The following is a 26,693-nucleotide window of genomic DNA, read 5'->3' as shown; positions in this document are numbered from 1 at the left end:
CTACAGGATGGTCTGCAGTGCAAAATTTTATAATGACCATCAACAAAAGCCAAGTCAGTAGGAAAAGCAGGAATTGGTCTACATCAGGAATGTTTTACTCATTGGCAATTATGTATAGCATGTTCAAGAGTATCAGGCTCCATTGAACTAATAAGGTTAGACCCTGGGTTTAACAAAAAAAAAAAAAATAACATATACAGAAAAATATTCAGTTACAGTACTTACTTAGTACTTCTGTTACATCTAATTAACCCTCAGCACTAATACTGAAGCCCAATGTCTTTCCTGGCTAAAGCCAGTTAACATAGCTAGTTCTTTATAAACCCCACACTGAGATTCCCCTTCTTCTTCTACTTTCGGCTGCTCCCATTACGGGTTTCCATAGCGGATCATCTTCTTCCATATCTTTCTGTCCTCTGCATCTTGTTCTGTTACACCCATCACCTGCATGTCCTCTCTCACCACATCCATAAACCTTCGCTTAGGCCTTCCTCTTTTCCTCTTCCCTGGCAGCTCTATCCTTAGCATCCTTCTCCCAATATACCTAACATCTCTCCTCTGCACATGTCCAAACCAACGCAATCTTGCCTCTCTGACTTTGTCTCCCAACTGTCCAACTTGAGCTGACCCTCTAATGTACTCATTTCTAATCCTATCCATCCTCATCACCCCCAATGCAAATCTTAGCATCTTTAACTCTGCCACCTCCAGCTCTGTCTCCTGCTTTCTGGTCAGTGCCACCATCTCCAACCCATATAACATAGCTGGTCTCACTACCGTCCTATAGACCTTCCCTTTCACTCTTGCTGATACCCGTCTGTCACAAATTACTCCTAACTCTCTTCTCCACCCATTCCACCCTGCCTGCATTCTCTTCTTCACCTCTCTTCCACAATCCCCATTACTCTGTACTGTTGATCCCAAGTATTTAAACTCATCCACCTTCACCAACTGTACTCCCTTCATCCTCACCATTCCACTGACCTCCCTCTCATTTACACACATGAGCATATCTCCACCTCTCCAGGGTCTCCTCGACCTGCTCCCTACTATAGCTACAGATCACAATGTCATCAGCAAACATCATTTTCCACGGGGACTCCTGTCTAATCTCGTCTGTCAGCCTGTCCATCACCATTGCAAATAAGAAAGGGCTCAAAGCCAATCCCTGATGTAATCCCACCTCCAACTTGAATGCATCCGTCGCTCCTACCGCAGACCTCACCACTGTCACACTTCCCTCATACATATCCTGTACAACTCTTACGTACTTCTCTGCCACTCCCGACTTCCTCATACAATACATTGCTCCTCTCGAGGCACCCTGTCATATGCTTTCTCCAGGTCCACAAAGACGCAATGCAACTCCTTCTGACCTTCTCTAAACTTCTCCATCAACATCCTCAGAGCAAACATTGCATCTGTGGTGCTCTTTCTTGGCATGAAACCATACTGCTACTCACCTCACTTCTTAACCTAGCTTCCACTACTCTTTCCTATAACTTCATGCTGTGGCTCCTCAATTTTATTCCCCTGTAGTTACTGCAGTCCTGCACATCCCCCTTATTCTTAAATAGCGGCACCAGTACACTTCTTCTTCACTCCTCAGGCATCCTCTCACTTTCCAAGATTCTATTAAACAATCTGGTTAAAAGCTCCACTGCCATCTCTCCTAAACACCTCCATGCTTCCATAGGTGTGTCATCTGGACCAACAGCCTTTCCATTTTTCATCCTCTTTATAGCTGTCCTTCCTCCTTGCTAATCCGTTGCACTTCCTGATTCACTATCTCCACATCATCCAACCTCTTCTCTCGTTCTCTTCATTCATCAGCCTCTCAAAGTACTCTTTCCATCTACTCAACACATTCTCCTCGCTTGTGAGTATGTTTCCATCTTTATCCTTTATCACCCTAACCTGCTGCACATCTTTCCCAGCTTGGTCCCTCTGTCTAGCCAGTCGGTACAGGTCCTTTTCCCAGCTTGGTCCCTCTGTCTAGCCAATCGGTACAGGTCCTTTTCTCCCTCCTTAGTGTCCAACCTCTCATACAACTCTTCATACTCCTTTTCTTTAGCCTTCGCCACCTCTCTCTTCACCTTGTGTCTTATCTCTTTGTACTCTTATCTGCTTTCTGCATCTCTCTGACCATCCCACTTCTTCTTTGCCATCCTCTTCCTCTGTGTACTCTCCTGTATTTCCTTATTCCACCACCAGGTTTCCTTTTCCTCATTCCTCTTTCCAGATGTCACACCAAGCACCCTTCTTGCTGTCACCCTTACTACATCTGCTGTAGTTTCCCAGCTGTCTGGTAACTCTTCACTGCCACCCAGTGCCTGTCTCACCTCCTCCCTAAACTCAACCTTGCAGTCTTCCTTTTTCAACTTCCACCATTTGATCCTTGGCTGTGCCCTCACTCTCTTCCTGTTCTTGATCTCCAACGTCATCCTACAGACCACCATCCTATGCTGTTTAACTACACTTTCCCCTGCCACCACTTTGCAGTCTTCAATCTCCTTCAGATTGACTCTTCTGCATAGGATGTAATCTACTTGTGTGCATCTTCCTCCACTCTTGTACGTCACCCTATGTTACTTCCCTCTTCTTAAAATACGTATTCACCAGAGCCATGTTCATCCTTCTGGCAAAATCCACTATCCTCTGACCTTCTTCATTCCTCTCCTTGACACCATACCTACCCATCACCTCCTCGTCTCCTCTGTTCCCTTCACCAACATGTCCATTGAAATCCGCTCCAATCACCACTTTCTGTCCCTTGGGTACACTGTTCATCACTTCATCCAACTCACTCCAAAAATCTTCTATCTCACCCATTGCACACCCAACTTGCGGGGCATATGTACTAACAACATTCTTCATCACACCTCCAATTTCCAGCTTCATAATCATTACTCTGTCTGACACTCTTTTCACCTCCAAAACACTCTTGACATACTGTTCATTCAGAATAACCCCTACTCCATTTCTCCTCCCATCCATACTATGATAGAACAATTTGAATCCACCTTCAATCCACCTGGCCTTACTCCCCTTCCATTTAGTCTCTTGCACACACAACATATCAACCTTCCTTCTCTCCATCATATCGGCTAACTCTCTCCCCTTACCAGTCATACTGCCCACATTCAAAGTTCCTACCCTCAGTTCCACTCTCTTTACTTTCCTCCTCTCCTCCTGCCTCCGGACATGTCTCCCCCCTCTTCTTCTCCTTCTTCTTCTTCTTCGGCCAACAGTAGCCCAATTTCTGCCAGCACCCTGTTGACTAACAGTACTGGTGGCGGTCGTTGTTAACCTGGGGCTCGATCGATCTGGTATGGAAATTCGTATTGTTGTCCGCATATTGATTTGGCAAAATTTTACACCAGATGCCCTTCCTGACGTAACCCTCCCCATTTATCCAGGCTTGGGACTGGCACAAAGAAACAATTGTTTGTGCATCCCCTGTGGCTGGGTTCCACACTGAAATTCCCCAAAGCCAATAAAATAGCCTCTATTTGTTGTTACCCTGGGAAAAAGTCACCCTCCCTGCCATACATGAATTTCTAGCTCCAAACTGTTTATATAATTGATGTGTAATTAAAAATATGAAAATGTCAGTCTTTCTATTTCTATTTTCACACTGTTGTTAATACATTAAAACAAAATTCATTAAAAAACCTTTATACATAAGAAAAATTAAAAGATATACAAACACACACACACAAAACTATGCTTTTACCTTTTGGTTCTTAAATGTGCTGTACAAAACATTTTGTTGTTTCTTTATTACAATAATATGAGATATACAGGGAAAATGTATGTTATATAAAATTGTTTAGTTAACTGTTCTTTTTTTATTTTGCCAGCATATGGGAAGGAAGGCGTAAAGATGAATTTTGTGGATCGGATCTTTGTTGGTGAATTAACCAATACAATTATGTGTGAAGAATGTGAGCATGTAAGCATAAACTGAAATAACAGATTTTGTCATTTTTATAAAATATGCCATTATTAAAGTATAATAAAATGTTTTCTGTTTTAGGGAAACATGATACTGACATACTTGTATCTTTCAGATTTCTACTGTTAAAGAAGCTTTCATTGATTTGTCTCTCCCAATTATTGAAGAAAGGGTAAGAACAAATTCTGCATTAATTGTTTACGAGTAAATTTAAATAATTTATTTTTCACTTATTTTTGTGATAGACCACTGGTTATCATTCAATTTTTTGATTTTTTTTTCTGTGGATAGGTTTATATCTTAGGATAGGATTGTATGTTTTAAGCAACAGCAACAAACCACAAGTCATTGGATCGTTCTTTTCAAAAATTTTGCTTATTTATTGTAATTCATAAACTTTACACCTGGCAACTGTCTTTTCAATTTCTTTTAAATTTTTATATAATGTTTTGTCAACTACCTGTAAGTGGCTTCCTTTCAGCTTCTTTTTGTAGGCATCAGACTGTAGTTTTGTGATTTTTGTTTAGGTACATGTTAATAACTCCTAACATCAAACTCAAAATGGCTCTGATAGTCAGTCTTATTCCTGCTTGGACTGTTTCTTCAGAAACTGTACATGTGTAGATTTTTACAAATGCTACACATAAGGAAAACTTACATTGTGAGCAGCATCAAATTATTATTGTCAAATAATCAAAAAAACACTATTACTTATCATTGGGGAATGCTCAGTAAAGTATCAGGATCATTGTATAAAGTCACTATATGGATGCTTTATTATCCTTCAAAACCCACTGACTAAGTGATGTACTAAATTACCTCTTATAAGCTAGAGATTTTAAAATGGACTGTTAGTTTGCTCTATCTTCTGCATTAATTGCTTGGAGTTTAGGTGATGCATCAAGAGTTTGACCCTGTCCTGGTGGAGAATACTTTCAGGTTATTGTTAATGCTAGCAGACCTCATTGTGTGACTAAAACATGTCAGTCATCTTTTCATGAAGGAAAATACATCTGTACATTTACAGGAAACATTTTATATGAATATACATGTAAGCTGACAAATGTTAAAGGTCAACTTTAGCTAAAGCATTGTGACAATGAGAAATACAGTATATCTCTCACTGGGCACTCAAATTAAGAATGACGTCTGTGAAAAACATATATGTGATTGTGAATAGCCAAGAAGCAAATTCTTGAGCCAAAGATTTTGAGTGTATGGTGTCAATAGGTTCCATTTGAACCACACATCATCACTTTCTATTGTTTTCTTTCGTCCCTGTCTTTTGCCTCCCTCATCAAAGAGTTGTTCAGTCTCAAAATTAAGTACCATTTGATGAGTCATACCAACACCATAGGGAATATTCCATAGGCTCTAGCAGCAGTGTTAATCAGACCATTTGTAAAGTAGACATTCAAGGTATCTTTAAACTGCTTCTTCTGGCCACCCTTGGTTCTCTGACCAGATGGGTGTCTGGCATTCTAATGCAGTGGCCTGCTCAGCAGAATTATGGCTTTAATGCTGACCATGATCTGTGAAAATGATAGAATTGTTACAACAATCCATCCCACTGATGGATAATCCTGCATAGGCAACACTGATGGAATCCTTTCAGAATATGTAGGTGACAGTAGTAGGCAATTCACGGCTTGCTGCTGTACACAATTAAAGTGTTTCAAATGGCCTTCTAGACAGGTTAGCTTGGTGTCACTATTTTTTAGACCCAGTGGAGCTGCCACCTAAATGAGGTGCTGGCAAAGATGATTTGGTGTTACTTTAACCTTGATGGTTGCCTTTTAGGAAAGTGGTCTATTTAATATAAATAGTGATCAAATTTTCTCCAGAGATAAGGGACTCAGTTACATAGCCAGTAAGATTTTAACGTAGGGTTTAGTATTCCCGGAGTTTTAAAGTTGTTCTTGTGCAGAATGAGCAAAAATGCCCTAATCATTTTCATATTGGAGGTTGATAATTATTTTCTTGGTCACTTTTGTATTAGTCGTAAGATGGTGCAGGTTGAAGAGATTAATGTCAAATCAGCATCTGAAGGAAGCGCATGATGACACAACCTTGTTTGCAACTCAACAAAACCAAGAACTGGTTATTGGCATTCACTGCACCATAGAGCCTCTATGTCCGGTTACTGTGCAGGAAGTAGATGTAGAGGTGGTGCACTCCTACAAGTAATTGGGGGTACACATCTATGACAGGTTGGACTTGGACCCAATCATGAAGCTAATTAAAACAGCAGGCACGCTTATAGGATGCACTCTAGATCTTCTAGAGTAGTGGCAAAGTGGAGAATTAATTAAAACAAATCCGAGTGATATTATGAACAATGCTGCACATCCTCTGTCTGACATACTGAGTACTTTCAAGCAACAATTTTTTCAGAAGAAATGTGTCAAGAAATACTACTGGGGTCTCACTGTGACTGCCAAGTCAGTAGTTCTATTTTGTTTTTAATATTCTTCATTTTTAATCATTCTGATTTGTGTTCAGATTATAGTATCTATCTATCTATCTATCTATCTATCTATCTATCTATCTATCTATCTATCTATCTATCTATCTATCTATCTATCTATCTATCTACAGTGCATCTGGAAAGTATTCACAGCGCATCACTTTTTCCATATTTTGTTATGTTTAAGCCTTATTCCAAAATGGATTAAATTCATTTTTTTCCTCAGAATTCTACACACAACACCCCATAATGACAACGTGAAAAAAGTTTACTTGAGATTTTTGCAAATTTATTAAAAATAATAAAATTGACAAAGCACATGTACATAAGTATTCACAGCCTTTGCCATGAAGTTCAAAATTGAGCTCAGGTGCATCCTGTTTCCCCTGATCATCCTTGACATGTTTCTGCAGCTTAATTGGAGTCCACCTGTGGTAAATTCAGTTGATTGGACATGATTTGGAAAGGCACACACCCCTGTCTATATAAGGTCCCACAGTTGACAGTTCATGTCAGAGCACAAGACAGGATTGTCTCGAGGCACAAATATGGGGAAGGTTACAGAAAAATTTCTGCTGCTTTGAAGGTCCCAATGAGCACAGTGGCCTCCATCATCCATAAGTGGAAGACATTCGAAACCACCAGGGGCCTCATGCATAACACCGTGCGTAGAATTCACACTATAACATGACGTAAGCACAAAAGCCAAAATGTGCTTACGCACAGAAAAATCCAGATGCAGGAATCTGTGCGTTCGCCAACTTCCACGTTCTTCAGCTACATAAATCCTGCTCAGCGTGGAAATAAACACACATGCACGCACTTGCTGTCCTGCCCCAACTCCTCCCAGAATTATGCCTTTTTGAATATGCAAATCAATATAAATAGCCCTTAAGCCCAGCGTTCTGTGAAAAGGCAATGGCAAAAGTACGAGGAAAATAGAAGAATTTCAGCGAATACCAAATGGAGGCAAAGAAAAATGTACTATTTGTTGGTTTAAACAGTTATATAAGCAACAAATGGAAGTTGATCGAGTGACATAGCGTGTCGGAGAAACTCGAAAGCTCAAGTTCACAAAGTCGCACAGTGCCCGAAATAAAAAAGTTATCACATATCAAAGTCGGCGTGAAAAGGCAAGTCGTAGCCCACCGTCTGAGTGTCATATGAAAGCTTATTAGGGTACAGTGAAAAAAAAGGCACACATTGTTATAAAAGCACAAAATGTCAACTTTAATCTCGAATTTCCACTTTAATCACGTAGTTTATTTTGTCATTAAAGTAGAACATCATAAACTTCATCTTAAAATTGTTTAATTTACTAGTTTCTCAAATCCCATCGTAACTAAAGTAGCATGTTAAATGCTTTGTTTTGTATTTGATCTTATATGTGCTCTATGTGCCTGAATCACTACGTGCTCTTCCTCCAACAGGACACAGAATCCATTACGTTCGTAATATTACAGCTCTCTGAGTAATTAAAATACTGAGAAGTATACGTGATACCATTTTCATGATGATATGAGTTAAAGCATGTTATTAAACATGGGAACACGGTGGCGCAGTGATTGTTCATGTCTTACAGCAAGATGCTTGCTGCGCGACCTTCAATGTAATGCTTTATTACAGAAGTACTGTCTTTTTCAAATGTACTAACCCCCAATTCCTGTCCTTACTTTTCTTTCTCCAAATACCCAATCGCCACACAATCAGCCCTGTAATAGACATTAAGCCATCTGTAAGCTTAGAATGGCGATTCTTCAAAACGTTTAAGGAACATCGAAATATCTTCGTAATGTTTAATTATTCTATCCATCTATCCTTCCAGTGTTGCGCCAGCCACAGCATGAAAACAGCGCGAGGCAGGAACAAACCGTGAACGAAGCTCAAGCTCGCTAGCGCTGCGGCACTGTGTAGTTAAAGTTAAAGTTTTATCTGTATAATATAATCAACATATTTTGCTGCATTTCATCTTAAAAATGATATTGTCATCATGCGTAAATACGCGCTTTATAAAGTGGCTCAGGATGTGCAATATTATAACTGTATCATAAGTACAATTACCTCACGGTAACTTGCAAGTACAAGGAGCACTTGAGCCGCCGTCGTGGATGTGGATCTAAAAAAGAAAGGGTAACCACACAGGAACAGTAGCACTGCTTTGACGCTGGGTGCCGCCAGTCTGCAAAACCTAACGGAGAACTTGCGTACGACAGGGTATGAGGTACCGTGGAAAAGTGCGAGGCTTTATGCCAAGTGTAGGTTTTATACGTCGCGATTTGAACGTGGAAACGTTCTTATGCAACATTTCTGTGCGTACGCACCGTTTATACATGAGGCCCCAGGACTCTTCCTAGAGCTGGCCGGCCATATAAACTGAGCGATTGGGGGAGAAGGGCCTTAGTCAGGGAGGTGACCAAGAACCCGATGGTCACTCTATCAGAGCTCCAGAGGTCCTCTGTGGAGAGAGGAGAACCTTCCAGAAGGACAACCATCTCTGTAGCAATCCACCAATCAGGCCTGTATGGTAGAGTGGCCAGACAGAAGCCACTCCTTAGTAAAAGGCACATGGCAGCCCGCCTGGAGTTTACCAAAAGGCACCTGAAGAACTCTCAGACCATGAGAAAGAAAATTCTCTGGTCTGATGAGACAAAGATTGAACTCTTTGGTGTGAATGCCAGGCGTCACGTTTGGAGGAAACCAAGCACCGCTCATCACCAGGCCAAAACCATCCCTACAGTGAAGCATGGTGGTGGCAGCATCATGCTGTGGGGATGTTTTTCAGTGGCAGGGACTGGGAGACTAGTCAGGATAAAGGGAAAGATAACTGCAGCAATGTACAGAGACATCATGGATGAAAACCTGCTCCAGAGCGCTCTAGACCTCAAGCTGGGGCGACGGTTCATCTTTCAGCAGGACAACGACCCTAAGCACACAGCCAAGATATCAAAGGAGTGGCTTCAGGACAACTCTGTGAATGTCCTTGAGTGGCCCAGCCAGAGCCCAGATTGAATCCGATTGAACATCTCTGGAGAGATCTTAAAATGGCTGTGCACCGAGGCTTCCCATCCAACCTGATGGAGCTTGAGAGGTGCTGCAAAGAGGAATGGGTGAAACTGGCCAAGGATAGGTGTGCCAAGCTTGTGGCATCATATTCAAAAAGACTTGAGGCTGTAATTGCTGCCAAAGGTGCATCGACAAAGTATTGAGCAAAGGCTGTGAATACTTATGTACATGTGATTTCTCAGTTTTTTTATTTTTAATAAATTTGCAAAAACCTCAAGTAAACTTTTTTCACATTGTCATTATGGGGTGTTGTGTGTAGAATTCTGAGGAAAAAAATGAATTTAATCCATTTTGGAATAAGGCTGTAACATAAAATGTGGAAAAAGTGATGCGCTGTGAATACTTTCCGGATGCTTTCTGTCTGTCTGTCTGTCCGTCCGTCCTTCTGAAGAGCTTATTTAAGTAACCACATTTCCACCTGGGGACAAATAAACTTCTGTCTGTCTACCTGTAGACATGTAGAACACCTGTAATCCAAATATATCTGTAAATTACTTAAGAGATTCGTAAAAACTGCGGTCTCAGATTATATATGCATATACTTAAAAGAAGCAAAAAAATGAGGAAGATAAACAGCGTTTTTGCATTATGAGTTTAATGTACAAGGGTGGGTCATAAGTTTCCATACATAGGAAAAATAAACATTTTTTTATGAAAAAACATTTTTATTTATATAATATGCTCTACATGACTGCCATTGTTTTGAAAACACATTTCAATACGTGTCCACCACTGCTGATGAACACGTATTAGCACAGCTGGAGTTATGCTTGTAATGGCATTTGTGATACGTTCCGTAAGATGATTTATGTTTCAGATACCCTAAAAAATGTGTTTGAATAAAGAGCAACGAATTGAAATCATACTGATGGCCGGGTCAGGATTGAAATGTGTTTTCAAAACAATGGCAGTCATGTAGAGCACATTATGTAAATAAAAATGGTTTTTCATAAAACATGTTTATTTTTCCTATGTATGGAAACTTATGGCCCACCCTGTATTGTATTTTCATTTGTAAAGATCCATAATTTTTGCTTAATATACAGTGGTAGGCTGTAATTCCTTTATACTGGCAACTTATGAGTACCTAGATTGATTGATTGATTTATATATATGTGTGTGTGTTCTCAGTATTGGACATAAATGCTGCAGTGCTGGAACGCTGTTCTTTTTACAGGCCTCTAATGCCCCCTATAGACAAAATATATACAACACCTGATGATGGTTTTTTTTTTTTTTTTTTTTGCAGTGTTTCATTTGTTACAGTTTATATATATCAACAACTGGACATTGCTGTTATGGCAATCATATGAAAATTAGATTTTAAGCCTTTTTCCAGTATGTGTTTTAGTGAGCATGACATTTGAAATAAAGGCTTCACACTTTACAGTTATGGTCATGGAGAAAGGCATGGCCCCTAATATTCAGTAGAATAAGTTATATTTGTCTGAAATGAAATGGCAGAATAAATTGTTTAAACACTCCTTAGTCAAATATTACATTATAGCAAGGATGTCTAATTTTATCTTTTGATTTTGAGAGTTTAGTATATTTAACTCTATTTAACATTAGATATTTTACTTTTTAAGGTTTCTAAACCTGTCAATATGGGTAGAGCTGCAAAGACCAGTAAACTTAGTGAAAGAGATTGTGAACACTTAACCTCAGCTACTGAAGACACTGCATATCCTACGTTTGCTATTCTGCCAAAGAACACAAAAAAGCATGGTTCTGGAAGAGATAAGGTAAAGAAACAACAGCAACAAATACGCAGAGAATTTCAGTGCGATTCTGATACTTAAAATATTAACGTTTGTTTTTTTGTCTAAAAATATTGACATTGTGTTTTTTTTCTAGAACAATGTGGGCAACACAAAGAAACAGGAACAAACGTTGTCTGAAGGTGAAAGAAGTGCCAATGAATTTATGCAACAAAATGTAGAAGATGAGTCACCCCCACCACAGTCAAAATGCAATCCTAATTATGGTGATCAAAAGATGACTATTAATGGCAGTCACTCTGAAATCAGTGATGGAAGTAATTTAGACAGCAGCAATGATGCTGATAGTGAAGCTTCTGAAAGTGAGAGCCATTCAAGACAAACTGTAAATAATAGCTGTAGTGATGCTGTAAGTTCAGAAAACTATATATCAGTAAAGAGTGACTCTGGACACAACAAAAACAAAGACCTCAATCATAGTGATACTTTCACAACTGCAGTTTCCAAGCTGAGTCTGAACAACATGAATGAGACACACAGCCTCAGTGCAATCCAGAAGGAACAGTCGGATATTACACTGGGTAGTAAGGATTTGGTGAAAGAAAAGCCTGTGGTGTCTCAAAATCCACAAATTGCATTTCAGTCCCTGTCTAGCACCTATGTACCCTGTGCCAAAGAATGCTCCATCCAGTCATGTCTGTATCAGTTCACCTCAGTTGAACTTCTGATGGGCAACAACAAACTACTATGTGAGAACTGCACAGAAAAAAAACAAAAGCATCAAAAAAAGACATTTACTTCTGGTAAGGAGGGTTTAATTATTATAAGGTTGTAGTGCAGGTGTTCTCTAACTTTTAATGAGAAATCAAGCAAAATGACACCTGTTATTGGCTAACTAAAAAGATTACAATATACAAGCTTTCGAGGCAACTCGGGCCCCTTCTTCAGGCAAGATGTAAAGATCTAACTTTTACTACATTTGTATTGCTGCATTTTTAATAAAAGTCTCTAGACAAAGTTTCATTTCACCTATAATTTTATCAATTTAAAATGGCTTAAAAGATAAGATGTTCCATTAAAGAAAAAAAATCAGTTAACATGTATGCTACAGACTTTCATGTCTCATATAAAGTCTTATTGACGTACTCATTGTTAATTCTTCATTATACAGTATAATGTGACTTACTGTTATATTCATAAGTTTTGGAAATATAATGAATATCCTTGAAAATAAATGTAGACTAAAATGATTCAATTTTAAAATAGCGTTACCTACACAGCCATTTTTTCAACTCTGTTACACAATATAAAAATGTTTAGTTTGAAGTAAAATGGCTGTTTGACTCTAGAATTAAATACCCATAGAATTTAAAATGGATTATAACAATCCCTGTGCACTTGGCAACTTAGTCTGGTACCGATTTTCTGCTTTGCTAACTGTGATAACTCACCAGGCCCTGACTCCTCTAATTTTGTGTAAGAATAACAAACAGTAGCCAGATGCTATGAAAAGTAAACACCATAATAAATAAATTGGCTTATGTTTCAACATAATAATAATCAACTCAAACTAAACTAACATGTAGAAAGTACAAAGTGCTAATATTGGACATCTTTGACCATAGACCTTTTATCGAACTCCCACAGTCTACTCTTCTTTAACTCTGCCCCGTGTAAGTGTTGTCGACTCAGGAAATTCAGAAATGATACTTTAGATAGTCAAGGTTTTCCATTCTCCAAAGCTCCATTCCATCATTTTAGCATTTGCTTTAATTTTAAATAAGGTATGCAATTAGGGTAACTAACTAACTGTCTTTTTTGATTAATTTTGACTTCTGATTTGTATCAAATTTTGGTTAAAAAAAAAAAAAAAGGAAGTCCATTGACAGGTGAAGGTGCTTTCACTTGAGTTCTGTTTCCAGACAAGCTGATTTATTAGTGTTCTAATATTTTTTTTCCTCAAATGCTGTAACCCTGACTTTGTCTCTTGACTTGAATTTTTGATTAGTGTTTGAATATCTGCCATGTCCGATTGCATATTGAACATTGATAGGTAAACTTTGATTTCATTGTTTCATCTTGAAGTTGCCTCTGAATTGCATGCAGTATTAGTTAGAAGTGTGGAGACCTTTAGTCCAACCCTGTTTGAAATTAAGTGCATTGGTGCAGTTACCACTGGGCGCTTAAAGAAATGTGCAGATTATTCTTATTAAGACAAGAACATATAGCCAAGTGGGTGCTCCACAAGCCATTGATTATAAGAATGAAGCCTACTTGCAAATAGGAGGAACATTTAAAAGTGATTTGATTTATTTGTAGAGTGTCTGGTTACACATAATTTGTATAATGGTCTTTTAAATCAATCTTGTAACTCCTGGGTCCCCCAACTCAGTCTTGGATGACCACATAAAAGAATAAGAGATTGTCTTCAAATAAGAGATTGCTCATAATGCAAATCTGCACTCCAAGTGAACACCTTGCTTATTTAACTACTTAATATTTTGTATCCACCCTTGTGATTGTGGAATGAATCAAGGGTATGAAGCTTAGCAATATGATCTACTGTCATTTCTATTATTGTGCAGAAATACATTTTTATTCAGTTTGATTCTATAATAACGACACACATGTAGTAAGTACCCACTATAAGACATCCATCTCTATACTTTTTTTGCATATGCAGCATTGATTATTTCATACTGTGTCTCACTCTATGGCTTTTTTTCACCTGGAAATATGTTGCTGGCCTTGAAAACTGACAAACATCTCAGAATAGAACACTTTTCTTTTTATATAAAATTTCAACTTCAAATTTTTCCAGTTCCCTTTTGTTGTCAGAAGCATGCATTGGAAACACAGAAGACAAATTTTCTTGTATTAAAACTTTTGTCACAAGTTTTTTTTTTTTCTCTCCGGTAGTGCTTTGTTAACCACTGCTTCTATTATAAAGCACCAGTACAGGCAAGATTTTGTTTTTCATTTATAGTCAGCATATAATTTTAGAACACATTTTTTTGAAGAAGTAACTTCAGCTTGAAAAATTTTAAGCTTATCCTTTAACAATAAAAGGAAAGATATTCATGGGATTGAATTGTATAGTAAAATTAAATGTATGAAGAGACCTTACACGGTTTCACATGTTGATTTGTTGCTGATCTCGTTAGTTACTGAAAAAGCTCTGCATATAATGTGTTTAAAGTTTTTTCAGGAAGAAATGATGAAAATCTTGATAACCCTCCTTGTCACACTTCCTCCTTTTGCCATTAAAATACAGTTCACCACATATTCTCCAGCCACAACAAGCATGACTGTTAGTAGTAATCTTTGTTGTAGTAGTCACAGTATTGTAATATGTACATGGTATAGTGAAATTCTTTCTTCTCAGCATGAGAAAATAGCCTCATTTGCTGCCATGCTTGTATTTTTACTGGTACAGTTATTGATATTTGGATCACTTTAACAAGGTTTTTTATTTTTTTGTATTGAAAAACAGCCATTAAAAAGAACGTAATATGCAGTGAACTGTTAATTTTTCTAGACTGAAATATATTACATTAGTAAAAGGTAGTGTAGATTAATTAATTTTCCTTGTGACTATGATATATTAATCATGCTGTCAAGTTTAGAAATATAGAAAGACTTTAAATTTTGCAAGTAATTCACATCACCCTTTAAACTTTCACAGTTTCTTCTAAATAACAATAACCACTTGAAATTCTTTAATACTTTCTTTTTATTTTCCTAATGCAGACAAAAAGGTAGATAATGTATACACAAGTGCACGTAAACAGATGCTAATCTCTGCACTCCCGCCTGTTGTCATTCTCCATCTAAAACGCTTTCACCAGGTAAGTGGACTTAATGAATAATTTAGTTCCAGTTCATTGTTGCGTTAGTGTTGTTCTTCAGTAGTTATTATGTCAGAGTTTTATAAGCTGTTTCCTGAAGAAATCTTACTTAATTGACTTGATAAACTGCTTCTGTATGCAGTAAGAAAATTTGGCATTACCTTACACCTCATATTTTTATTTGTCAGTCTGTATTTGATACTGTTACTCCAGTCTGGACTTTGGGAACTCTGTGTTATTGTTTATTCTGTTAATTATTTATTTACTGTGTTCAGGCAGGCATGACTTTGCGCAAAGTGAATCGACATGTGGACTTTCCTTTGGTTTTGGATTTAGCTCCTTTCTGTTCAGCTTCATGCAAGGTTTGTTTTTCACTTTTTCTGACTTTGTAATTGTCTTTGATTTCTTTATAATGAATAGATTACAGATCAGTAAGTACAGTATTACATCTTTACTTACTGTTTTCTTAACTAAATTATTACTGCCTCAGTCTGCCCCAAACATGATCAGTCACCCAGCTGAGCACAACTAAATTACATTAACTACTATAATGTCAGTTATAGGTGGATAGATAGATAGAATTTTATTTGTACCCAGTGGAAAATTTGGCTTTTTACAGAAGCGCTTTAAAAAAAATAAATAGATGAATAGGTAGGTAAATAAATAAAACACACACACACACTTTGGTCTGAACACACACTAGAATGAGTATAAAGCAAGAAAATTAAAAAGAAAGAAAAGTTCCGACTTGGCTGTAACAGTTACAATGAGGCACAGTTGTTCACCTGTCCCACACACCACATCCTATTTGATTATGTTGATATGGTTTTATTTTGTTTTGGTTTTTTTTCCTTGCCTGTTCCCTTAGACTAGTTTGCCACAGCTAGCTCTTCAACATCCTCAAATCTTTTAACAGTATAGATGTAAAAATTCCTAAAGATAAACATTTCTTCAACAGCTGCAGTGCACATTCCTCTCAAACCATTGAACAACTAGACCAAAGTTTTAAATTTACACATTTAAGCATTTTTGTGGAATTTGTTTCCAGTTCTATTCAAGTATACTGTATGTATCTGTTGGGAGTAAGTGTAAGAATATGGTGTTCCAGGCCTACACTTGTATGTTATTCAGTCCTTTTACTTGTGGACATAGCGGTAAATCTGTGGGTGTTTTTTTTTTTTTTTCATTCATAGCCATTTATGTAAATTTATCATCTTATCTCCCAATCTGGTTGTGAATTCGATGGCTATCAATGTCGCACAAGCCAGTTTCCTTTACCAAGGTCTAGGATGTCCAGATCTGTCCCTATAGTGGCCGTCAACCAAATGGAATTGCACCTGACCTGCACAGTTTTTACTTGGTGGACAAGACTAGGCAACATGGGTCTCCAGACAGCACAGCCCTAAGGATCATTGAATCACACAAACCGCCATTGCACCAAGGTCATTATCCTGGTTATTAAATAGTGAACCAACTTGTTGTACACGTATCTCTGTGTTTGTACGCTTCAGTACATTTCAAATTCCATGACTTTTTATGACTTTTTCAGTATCAACCAGAACAAGAATCCAGGGCTACTTTACACTGTGTTTTTTAATATTCACAGCAAAATTACACAAACCTAATAAGAAAACATATGAACTTAAACACATGGCTTATTTTAAATTACTGACTGCATACAAAAATTGACATTGAATAAAATAAATCAGACATTACTGAATCTCATGCCATTTACCCAGAGTAATACCGTAGTTATGTACTATTATGTAATTCTAGGCAGGGCCGCTACATTTTAAATGGAGATATAACTTTTTCTGGACAACATATCTGTCATTATACACGTGGTGTATTGATAGGCTATAAAAAGGTGTTTTGCTACCAAGGTGTCACACAAAAAACATCTCATGATATGTAAAAGAAAACAGCTCTATGAAGACTTTCACAGCCTGCTTGTTGCAAACCATATCAATGGAACTGGTTACAGAGGTATTTCAAAACTTCTGAATCTTCCAGCAAATGCCACTGGGGCCATTATCCACAAGTGGAAGGATAGTCACTCCACCATCAACTGGCCATGCACAGGAGCTCCTCACAAGATTTCTGACCAGGGATCTACCAGTCAGTTTTCTCTTATGGTCCCTCACACTAAGTGTAAAACGAAGGGGGACAGGGCTTTTGCAGCTGGTGCACCTTGCCTGTGGAACTCTTTACCTCATTACATTAAAGAGTCACCTTCAATTGACATGTTTAAAACAAGATTGAAGACCCATTTCTATTCTCTAGCTTTCAGTGACCTTCACTGATACTGCTGGATGCCATACTCTTAGCCATCTTCTTTCTCACCGCAGGCTGTATTCCATTCTATTGCACTTTATTTATAATTATTTTATTTATGTTAATTGTATGTTTTAATGTAAAGCACTTTGGCTACAGCATTACTGATGTTGTTTTAAATGTGCTCTAGAAATAAATTGACATTGACAAGGATAGTCAGACGAGTAGCCCAAGAGCCAAGAATCACTCAGAAAAAGCTCCAGAAAGACTTGGAGGCAGCAAGTACAATTGTTACAAAGAAAGTAATAGGCAATGCACTCCACTGCCATGGCCTGTATGCACGCTAACCCATTAAGACTCCATTACTGAAGAAAGGGCATTTTTTTTTTGTTCTTTATTTCGCCTTATACAATTTCTTGTATTAGGTATTTGTTAGTTTTCGCATACCCCTTGGGGTCAGAGCGCAGGGTCAGCCATTGTACAGCGCCCCTGGAGCAATTTACAGGTTAAGGGTCTTGCTTAAGGGCCCAGCAGAGTAGGATCTCTTTTGGCAGTGATGGGGATTCGAACCGGCAACCTTCAGGATACCAGTGCAGATCCTTAGCCTCAGAGCCACCACTCCGCCCAATGTTGAACCAGGTTGAAACTTGTTTAAAGTATGCTACACAACATTTGGACCAAAGTTGAACTTTTGGCTGTCATACTACACTCCATGTTTGAAAGAGAAATGGCACTGCACATTACATGAAAAACATTATACCAACAGTGAAGTTTGGAGCATCATTGTGTGGGGCTGTTTCTCATCAGATGGTACTTGCAGACTTTATGTAATTGAAGGAACGATGAATGGGGTCATGTACTGAGAGATTCTTGAAATTAATCTGCTGCCATCCACCAGAATGATGAGTATGAGACATGGATGGACCTTCCAGCAGGACAATGATCCAAAATATACAGCAAAGGAAACTCTCAATTGGTTTCAGAGAAAGAAAATCAAGTTGTTAGAATGGCCCAGTCAATCACCTGACTTACTGTAAATCCAATTGAACATTTGTGGAAGGAGCTAAAGATCAGGGTTCACAAGACAGCCCCCAGGAATATTCAAGAATCTTCAATCTTCGAGGTAAAAACAATCACTTTAGAAGAATGTGTCAAAATCATACCTGAGCACTGCAGGCAGTTGCTTTCTTCATACAGGAAGCATCTTGAAGATGTCATTATAAGCAAAGGTTTCTCCACTTGGTATTAACTTTTCTTGTTCAATACTTTTTCCCTATGCCATTCCTCTTTATTACACATACCATTACTTATGTCCTTTAATGTTGCCAGTTCTTTATACTTGAGGATTTCTTGAGTTAATACCAATGTCTGGTGAGAATTTTATGTGAAGAGCTCATTGGAAATATATTTACTGAAAAAATGTTGATGCATTCAATACATATTTCCCCCACTCTATATGCTAATTTGACTAGTTTTGCTGAAGCCAATCTTTGTAGTCTGGATTTTCTAACCATTTCAAGTTAAACATACACTTTTGTGGCATCTAGATTGCTCGATAAATAACAGTGAAATGCGTAATATAGATAGTGTAGTTTACCTTGCTACCTGTACCACTTAACACTAACTCAACATTTATAATTCAGTGTGCAGACTAACGGCTAATTCATATTTATACCAATTTACACACATGCCCACAGAACATACCATAAGGTGATATTAATGCACAAGGTCATTAAACATGATATTAATGTGAGATGTGGGTGTTTTGTTTTAAAAATATCAGATAATGTATGTGATTATTGGAATTGACTTTAATATTTTCCAGGACTTTCAACTACCATTTCATTTTTTTTAGAATTTCATTGATTTTTCGGTACTGGATTTTGGCTTGTTAATTTTTCATGACGTTCCAGGTTTTCTAGCACCTGTATGAAACCTGATACATATATTTGAGGGCTCCTTAGATTTTTCCAATTTTGTCTACATATGCTTTTTGCACATGGAAAAAAATTATGATTGTGTACCTTATGAACCAGAGGATTTGTTCTGTTCTGTGTATTGTATTGTATTGACCCCCTTCTTTTTGACACCCACTGCACGCCCAACCTACCTGGAAAGGGGTCTCTTTTTGAACTGCCTTTCCCAAGGTTTCTTCCATTTTTTCCGTACAAGGGTTTTTTTTGGGAGTTTTTCCTTGTCTTCTTAAAGAGTTAAGGCTGGGGGGCTGTCAAGAGGCAGGGCCTGTTAAAGCCCATTGCGGCACTTCTTGTGTGATTTTGGGTTATACAAAAATAAATTGTATTGTATTGTATTGTACCTTGTGGTATCTTTGTGGAAGGTGTTACAAGAATATGCAATTCTGGGGCATCAGACAAGAGTTGTCTCCTGTCAATGATTTTCATGGATAAGTGTATCAAGGTACAGATGAGCATTGGAGGTATCCACTTTGAGAATCTATAGGTTTGTATCACTGCAGATGGCGTTGTCCTCAGGGATTCATCATACTTATGAATCAGGGCTGAGGGTGATGTGGCCAAGAGCACCTCCAATTCTGAGATCTTGGTCCTCTCCAGAAAAAGAGTGGCTTGATCCCTTCAGCTGCCCCAAGTGGAGGATTTCGGCTACTTTGGAGCATTGTTCATGATTGAGGATAGAGATAATATGCAATTTGACCAATGAATTAGTGCATTTGCTACAGTTGTGCAGACATTGTGACTGTGATGATGAAGCAATTTGCACAATACTTTTGACTATCTATGCTATAGTCACAAACAGTGATTAGTGACTGAGAAATCCAGAATATAAATTGCCAAAATAAGGTTCCTGTACAAGGTTACTGGACTCATTTTGTATGGCATGGTAAAGAGATGGGAGTAGTACAACTCCTTCACCAGCATTTAAGCATTATATTCCACTCTAGGGCTTATATCTGTGATCTGGCTTGGGATTGTCTGTAATTCCATAGGAGACGCTTGAAGAAGATACTATAGATATCATGGTCGGAGCTGTTCGTCTCTGCCTGTTTCCACCCGACCCTCAACAGGATAAGTAGACTGAAACAGAAATAAAGAATATCTGTGTGCAAATGAAGCTTGGAAAGGATTCCATTTGGAAATTGAGGGGCTTTGCATCTCCACGGTTTTCTGAAGCTTATGTTGCTTTGGGTTTATATGACTGTGATTCCCAGTATACACAAGAGAGGATTGCAGAGGAGTGTGAAATTAATTGGCACCTTTAAATTGGTTGCGGCTCTTTGTAATAACAGATTTATTTTCTTTATGCATGTGACATGGAAGTAGCTTACAGAAAGTGCAGAATTTAAGCACGCCAGGGTTTTGTTCACAAGTATGAGTATAGAGCTCTGTAAGATTGAAAAAGTTGTTGTGATGCCATCACTACTCAGATTGTTGTACTAGATTGATGTCCCCAGGTGAAGTTCTTGATTTACTGGCAAAACAACATCCCCATTTGTACTTAGGTTTATAAGCTGTGGGTAGTCACTGAATTAAAGAAATTGAGGTTTCAAGTGAGACCATGGGTTTAACTCTTACATAAGGTGTTGGGCACCTTGTGTACCTCGAAATACAATTACCCATTAGAAAGCTTCCAGGTGCCTTCCACAGGAGGTGTATTGTACACAGTCTATGAGCAGAATCATGATACACTGGAAGTACTGTATTTTTCAACAGGCCTGGAGTTTTTTTGAATTCCTCAGGAGAACAGTAGTACTAGGGTGTTGTACCGTGTTAGCCATTATGAATGTAGAGAAAAGCCAAGCAAAATGACACCTTGCTGAAGAAGGGGCCTGAGTTGCCTCGAAAGCTTGCATATTGTAATCTTTTTAGTTAGCCAATAAAAGGTGTCATTTTGCTTGGCTTTTCTCAGGAGAACAGGAGACTGTTGGCTTATGATGAAAACAACTTGTTAGGTCTACAGCTTTTAACAAGACAAGAAGGAAAATGAATTACATTACTCTGCATTCATGCTTGTATGTAGTTGTTTTGTGGTAAATTGACTTAGGGCAAACTCTTCACCTGCTGTAGCTTCTAGTATTTAGGTTTGTTCAAATGCATTATAGAACCTGAGCAATTTAGAACCACAACTTATTTTTATATACCAATAGCCACAGTTCCTCTCAAAGACAGTAGGTCCAGTACGCTCAGAACGCATGCACACACGCGCAGTGTTCCCAGCGTTCATTTGACGCATCTTCTGAAGATATTCCCAGAAATGAATGCAATGCATGCGCGAGTTGCAGAACCATCAAATAATCAGGGGCGCAATGTGTTCAACATGTAATAGCTAGCCGCTTTGCAGATCCTACAAGATCAATGTGCACGCTTCAATATTTGATGAATGGTTCGATGTGGTGAAGCAAAATGCTGACATACAAATGTATTTGTGCTGCGTTTCTTTTCAAGCATCACATATTCCCCATCATAATGACATGATGCCTTCTTTTTTTTATTGAACATTTTTTTACATTTTTTCTTTCACCTTCACAATAGCATCAGAATGTATGGAAGCATATTTGAGCCACAGAGAAAAAAAAATTAGGGACAGGTTGACAAAAAAAAGTCTAGTTAATGATTAAAAAGGAAATTTCAACTTTAATCTCACAGTTTGTTTTGTCATTAAAGACCCAGGTGTTAATCGTTACGTGCTGCTGACAACCTAGTGCAGTGGCTGGCAGAAATTGCCCCACAGAACACATTCAATTTATGATATTCCAGCTCTCAGCACATTTAGAATCCTTAGAATTATACTTGATATCATTTTCGTGATGAAATGCATTAAAATATGTATATTATATTTTACAGATAAATCATTAACTTCATTTAAATAGCGGTGGAAGAGCAGTAGTAGACTAGCTGTCCCCCGCGGCTCCGCCTTCATAGTAGTGAAAAAAGACTCCCCTGGCTCCCCATGTTACGCTTCCCCCTCCCCTCAGCCTCTGTCTAGGATTAGTGCAAATATATTGCTTCTTCAAGCAAACTGACTCTTGGTGCGATGAGAGAAGTTGCAAAATCAACTGGAATGTTCAAGCAAATTATAGAAAAAAAACAATCTAAATCCATTAATTAGTTCTTTCGTTCACTAGCTAAACGGAGGTAAGGTACTCCCCTCGGCAGGCACATGAGTGAGAAGGGCCCCACCCCTCAGCCCGCTGCATGTCTCTTGGATTCACACAAATAAATTGGTACTGCAAGCAAACTATGATACACAGTGCAATGAGAGAAGTCACAAAATCAACCGGAATGTTCAAGCAAATTAGGCTATAGAAAAAAAAATCTAAATCCGTTAATATATATATATTATATATAAGAGAGAGAGAGAGAGAGATGTGTTATATGCTTAATTTGTCATTTACACATGTGCCTTTTGGAAAATAAAATCTTAGTACTAATTTAAATAATGTGCTGTTGGAGATGGTGGGGAACCGAAGTTTGTCATTTCTCTTCAAAGATGGTATATAGCAAGTAGGCATCCCAACCAGGAGAGGAGATTGTTCCTTATCTGGAAGGGAGGCTTCAAGAGGACAGGCAGGCATCCCAGCCAAGAGAGAGAAAGGTTGCAGACCTAAAAGATGCAAGTGGATGGACGGACATCCCAACCAGGAAAGAAGATTTCTTACCCGGGCGGGAAGCCCCAGGCAGATGGACAGGCATCCTGACTGGACATATTTGTAGTACCTTCCCTGGCCAGGATGAAAGGGAAGGACATGGAAGAGCTGGCTCTGAGGGATGTTCGTTTCCCCAGGATGCTAGATGGCAGCAGCCCTGGATAGCAGTGCCCATTTGAACACCAGCAGGGAATGCCGGAGATTGAAGTTCTGTAGCACAGCCCTGCTAGGGTCTGGGAATGCCGCAAGAGGGTGCTGCAGGGAGATACACTCCCTATTATTTGGAACTACTGTACTACCCAGAAGTGCTCAAATGGGCCAGAGCCCTACCACCGAAAGTACTCCCAGGTCCTTAATAAAAAGGACTACACAGGCAGATCCGAGCTGGGAAGAAGGAATGCAACACTCGACTAGATGAGAGAAGTGTGGTAGAGAGAGGGGAAGAAACAACTTGTTTTATGCTTGTGTTTACAAAGTATTTGTGAAATAAAACACCCTTTATTTGAAGCCGGGAGTGTGTTAGTGTGTTCATGTTTGGGGCTCACTGGCACCCACTAGCCTTCATACTGATTAGGTTACTAGTTTGTTTTTTTTTTTTCATCATTCTACAGACCTCTATAATACTGTTTTTTCTTTTCTCTTCCTTAGAATATTGTTGCTGGTGAGAAGGTTTTGTATAGTCTTTATGGTATAGTAGAACACAGTGGTTCAATGCGTGGTGGCCATTACACAGCATATGTAAAAATCAGGGCACCACCAAAAAAACAGGATTACAGAAAGCATGTTATGGGTAAGTAGGAATATTAAATAAATACTCATTTATCACTCATTAATCACATTGTAAAAGTTCCAAATTGTCTTTTTTAACAAAGCCTGTTAAAAACTTTAGTATACTGTATATTTAGCCTTTATCCAAAATGACTTACAAGATCGGTATTCATTACAATGGTTTACATATGTATTTTTACAAGTGAAGCACTGGCAGGTTAAGTGTCTTGCTGAGTATCACATAGTGAGGACACAGGGATTGAACCCGGAGCCTTAGGATTTAAAGTCCTGTGCTAATAAGTCACTGCATTACTTTATACACCCATTATTTTTTTTACTTTGTAGCACAGAAGATTTTCACTGACATCAGGTTAAATTTCTGAAGTTTATTAAGTTATTTCTTTTTCTTAATTTAGGTCTAAAAGAAGCAACTGGAGGATTGCCAGGTCAATGGGTCTATGTCAGTGACACACATGTACAAGCTGTTCCTGAATCAAGAGTGCTCAATTCTCAGGCCTATCTGCTTTTTTATGAAGAATTATTATAGTTAATGGGCTTTAGCCTGGCACAAGTGACTTTTACAAAAGCAATATGATATTGTGGTTATGTGAGGAGGGGAAAGCAATGTCAAAACAGATTACTTCATAGTACAGCTGATTATGATACATTTAAAGTACTGCCTCAGCTTGTTTGCTCTTTAATAATGAAAATGATGATAATTTAAGCATAATCAAATATGTTTATATAGTACATATTTTTTTCTCTGATAGGTTAAGAACATATTTTTGTTGCATGATTATAAATGCCCAGTCTAGAGCAAATAAATATCATTTTTAAAACAGCAATTGATACACATACAAAAAATTTAGAAACTTATGTCAATTTAAAATCAATGGATGAAAATAGGATATGATCTTATCTTTTTCTCCCTGCCAAAATGTATACTGTTTTGATATAATGTTTATACTGATAGATTTGTAATCAAAAGCCATTAATATGTTTTATTTCCTGCACTGTATTTGATAAATTGTACTACTCAATACAAATGCATTACAGGTCCTGTGCGGTAGCTGGCATACACTGATTTATTTGCACATTCAGTATTAGGTAGTGTTTCAATTGGATATTGCTGAAGAAATTCTTTTTTCTTAAAAACAGCTGAACATATTGCACTTTAAATTTTAAATTTAGTTGCAAAGCTCCAAATATATATTTTTCATTTTGTACTTTGAAAATGCAGTGTATATCCTAACAGGAGCAGATGAAGAAAACATGCAGATGTTCTTATTATAATTTTGAGGGAAAGAAAATACTGATGTTCACTTGCAATAATCCATATTTTGACATAATTATGCGGCAGATATGTTATTTTTTTAACTTTATTTTCATAAAAAGTAAATAGGAATGTAATGGGTGTGTTGTAACTTTATTTTACTGTATTTCTTATGATGAACAAAGGTTCATTTATAAGGTTTTGTCGCTATTAGTCATAATTCTTTTTTTTCTTACAGTTGCATTTGCACTTTCAATGTAAAGAATAATGATTGGTAAAACTTTCGTGGAATGCCATTCATGTATCTTAAAAAGATATCTATGTAACAGAAAATATGAATAAACCACAGAATGGCTTAAAGGTTTTATGTTTTACTGCTTGTAAAAATAATAGCATCTCTACATGCCCCATTTAACATTGGAAAGTTTAATGTTAAAGGAAAGCAAACAGTGGTTTTCTGTGTAGAAATACTACTTCTGTGTATGGGTGAAAGTACACTTTGTTTCTATATATCTCTCTTGGCTCCTGTCCAGTGTCTGCATTTTTGTGGTAACTCTCATTATACACCTTTCACTAAAGATTTACAGTCTCTTATTGATCCGCCATTGAACAAACACTTATTGACAACATTTTCTTTTACTTTTTCTCAAAAAAGCTATATTCTCAGGCTTAAAATGTATGTTTCTTGTTTTAGAACCAAGTTAACATTTATATTGAAACCACAAAATCAAGTAGTGTGCTATCACTGAATTTCTAACATTACAGAACAGTATTCCTTTCGGAAATTCATTGTTGTCTAGTGCACTTCAACCAAGACCAGTCTTGTCATATGTCACAGTCTAGAGATGCGATGCATAATTCCACCATGATGGCATATCTTTTGAAAAATAACCTATGGCATGGCTAGCATTTAACACTGATTACAAAAGAAAACAGTCCTACCATAGAGCGAATTATAATTAAGAATCGAATAATGATGATGTGTGAGATAGCAGGTAATACACATATCAGTTATGGGTCAGCTGAACCTTTTTGAAACATAATCAAGGTCTGTGCATGTTGTGTGCTCCCAGAGTTGATTCCTAAAATGAAACATTAGATATGTTGAAGATTCAACAAAAATTTTGACATAATAAAATCCTGACTAGGAGGAATTTAAAAGATAAGCTGAGTTTTTCAAGTTGAAGTTATTTTTCACAATTATATATTAATTTGCCACATAAAGTTGTTTTCTAAAGTGTTTTTTTTTTACATTTTAAAAATACTTTGTTCTTGCTGATTGCAATGGAGTTCAGCATTCTTATGTGATAGAAAAAGCCATAAAACTTACCAAATACATCCACTTTGAAGCAGCAAAGGTTTTAATTTAAGAAAATATGCCTTCTGTGTTTATGAGGCACTCTTGTAATAACAGAGGGAAACTTGAAATAATTATATTATGACAGATCCTTGTCCTATTTTCTCTTTGTCCTATTTTTGTGTTTGCAGTGACCACAGAGTTATGACAACCCAATGCCGAACCACCCATTACAATTCTTGTTGTTAGTTTACATCAGCAACGAAGCCAGATGCACACTGAATGAGACTGTGGTGAAAAGAGCACATAGGAGTTTTATTGTACTTTGTACAAATAACACATCTGAACTGATTACGTGGTATTTATTGTATATTTAATAAAAGCCTTAGAAGTTTTAAAGA

At 37.6% G+C, this 26,693-nt stretch overlaps 1 protein-coding gene across 2 annotated transcripts in view; it reads left to right on the top strand.

The window, feature by feature from the left end:
• Positions 1-26,693, top strand: part of usp45 (ubiquitin specific peptidase 45) — a 201,733-nt gene extending 175,040 nt beyond the window's left edge. For both annotated transcript variants that reach the window (XM_051925500.1, XM_051925499.1), the window contains exons 11-18: positions 3,864-3,955; positions 4,074-4,130; positions 11,078-11,233; positions 11,346-12,012; positions 14,960-15,057; positions 15,333-15,419; positions 23,603-23,744; positions 24,139-26,693. In XM_051925500.1, coding sequence (XP_051781460.1) covers positions 3,864-3,955; positions 4,074-4,130; positions 11,078-11,233; positions 11,346-12,012; positions 14,960-15,057; positions 15,333-15,419; positions 23,603-23,744; positions 24,139-24,269 — 1,430 coding nt within the window. In that variant the 3' untranslated portion in view covers positions 24,270-26,693. The remainder of the gene's footprint in view (positions 1-3,863; positions 3,956-4,073; positions 4,131-11,077; positions 11,234-11,345; positions 12,013-14,959; positions 15,058-15,332; positions 15,420-23,602; positions 23,745-24,138) is intronic.

Source organism: Erpetoichthys calabaricus, chromosome 3, assembly GCF_900747795.2.
Source record: "Erpetoichthys calabaricus chromosome 3, fErpCal1.3, whole genome shotgun sequence".
Taxonomy (NCBI): domain Eukaryota; kingdom Metazoa; phylum Chordata; class Cladistia; order Polypteriformes; family Polypteridae; genus Erpetoichthys; species Erpetoichthys calabaricus.
Note: the sequence above shows the minus strand (reverse complement) of the source record. Positions and strands in the feature narration are given on the sequence as shown.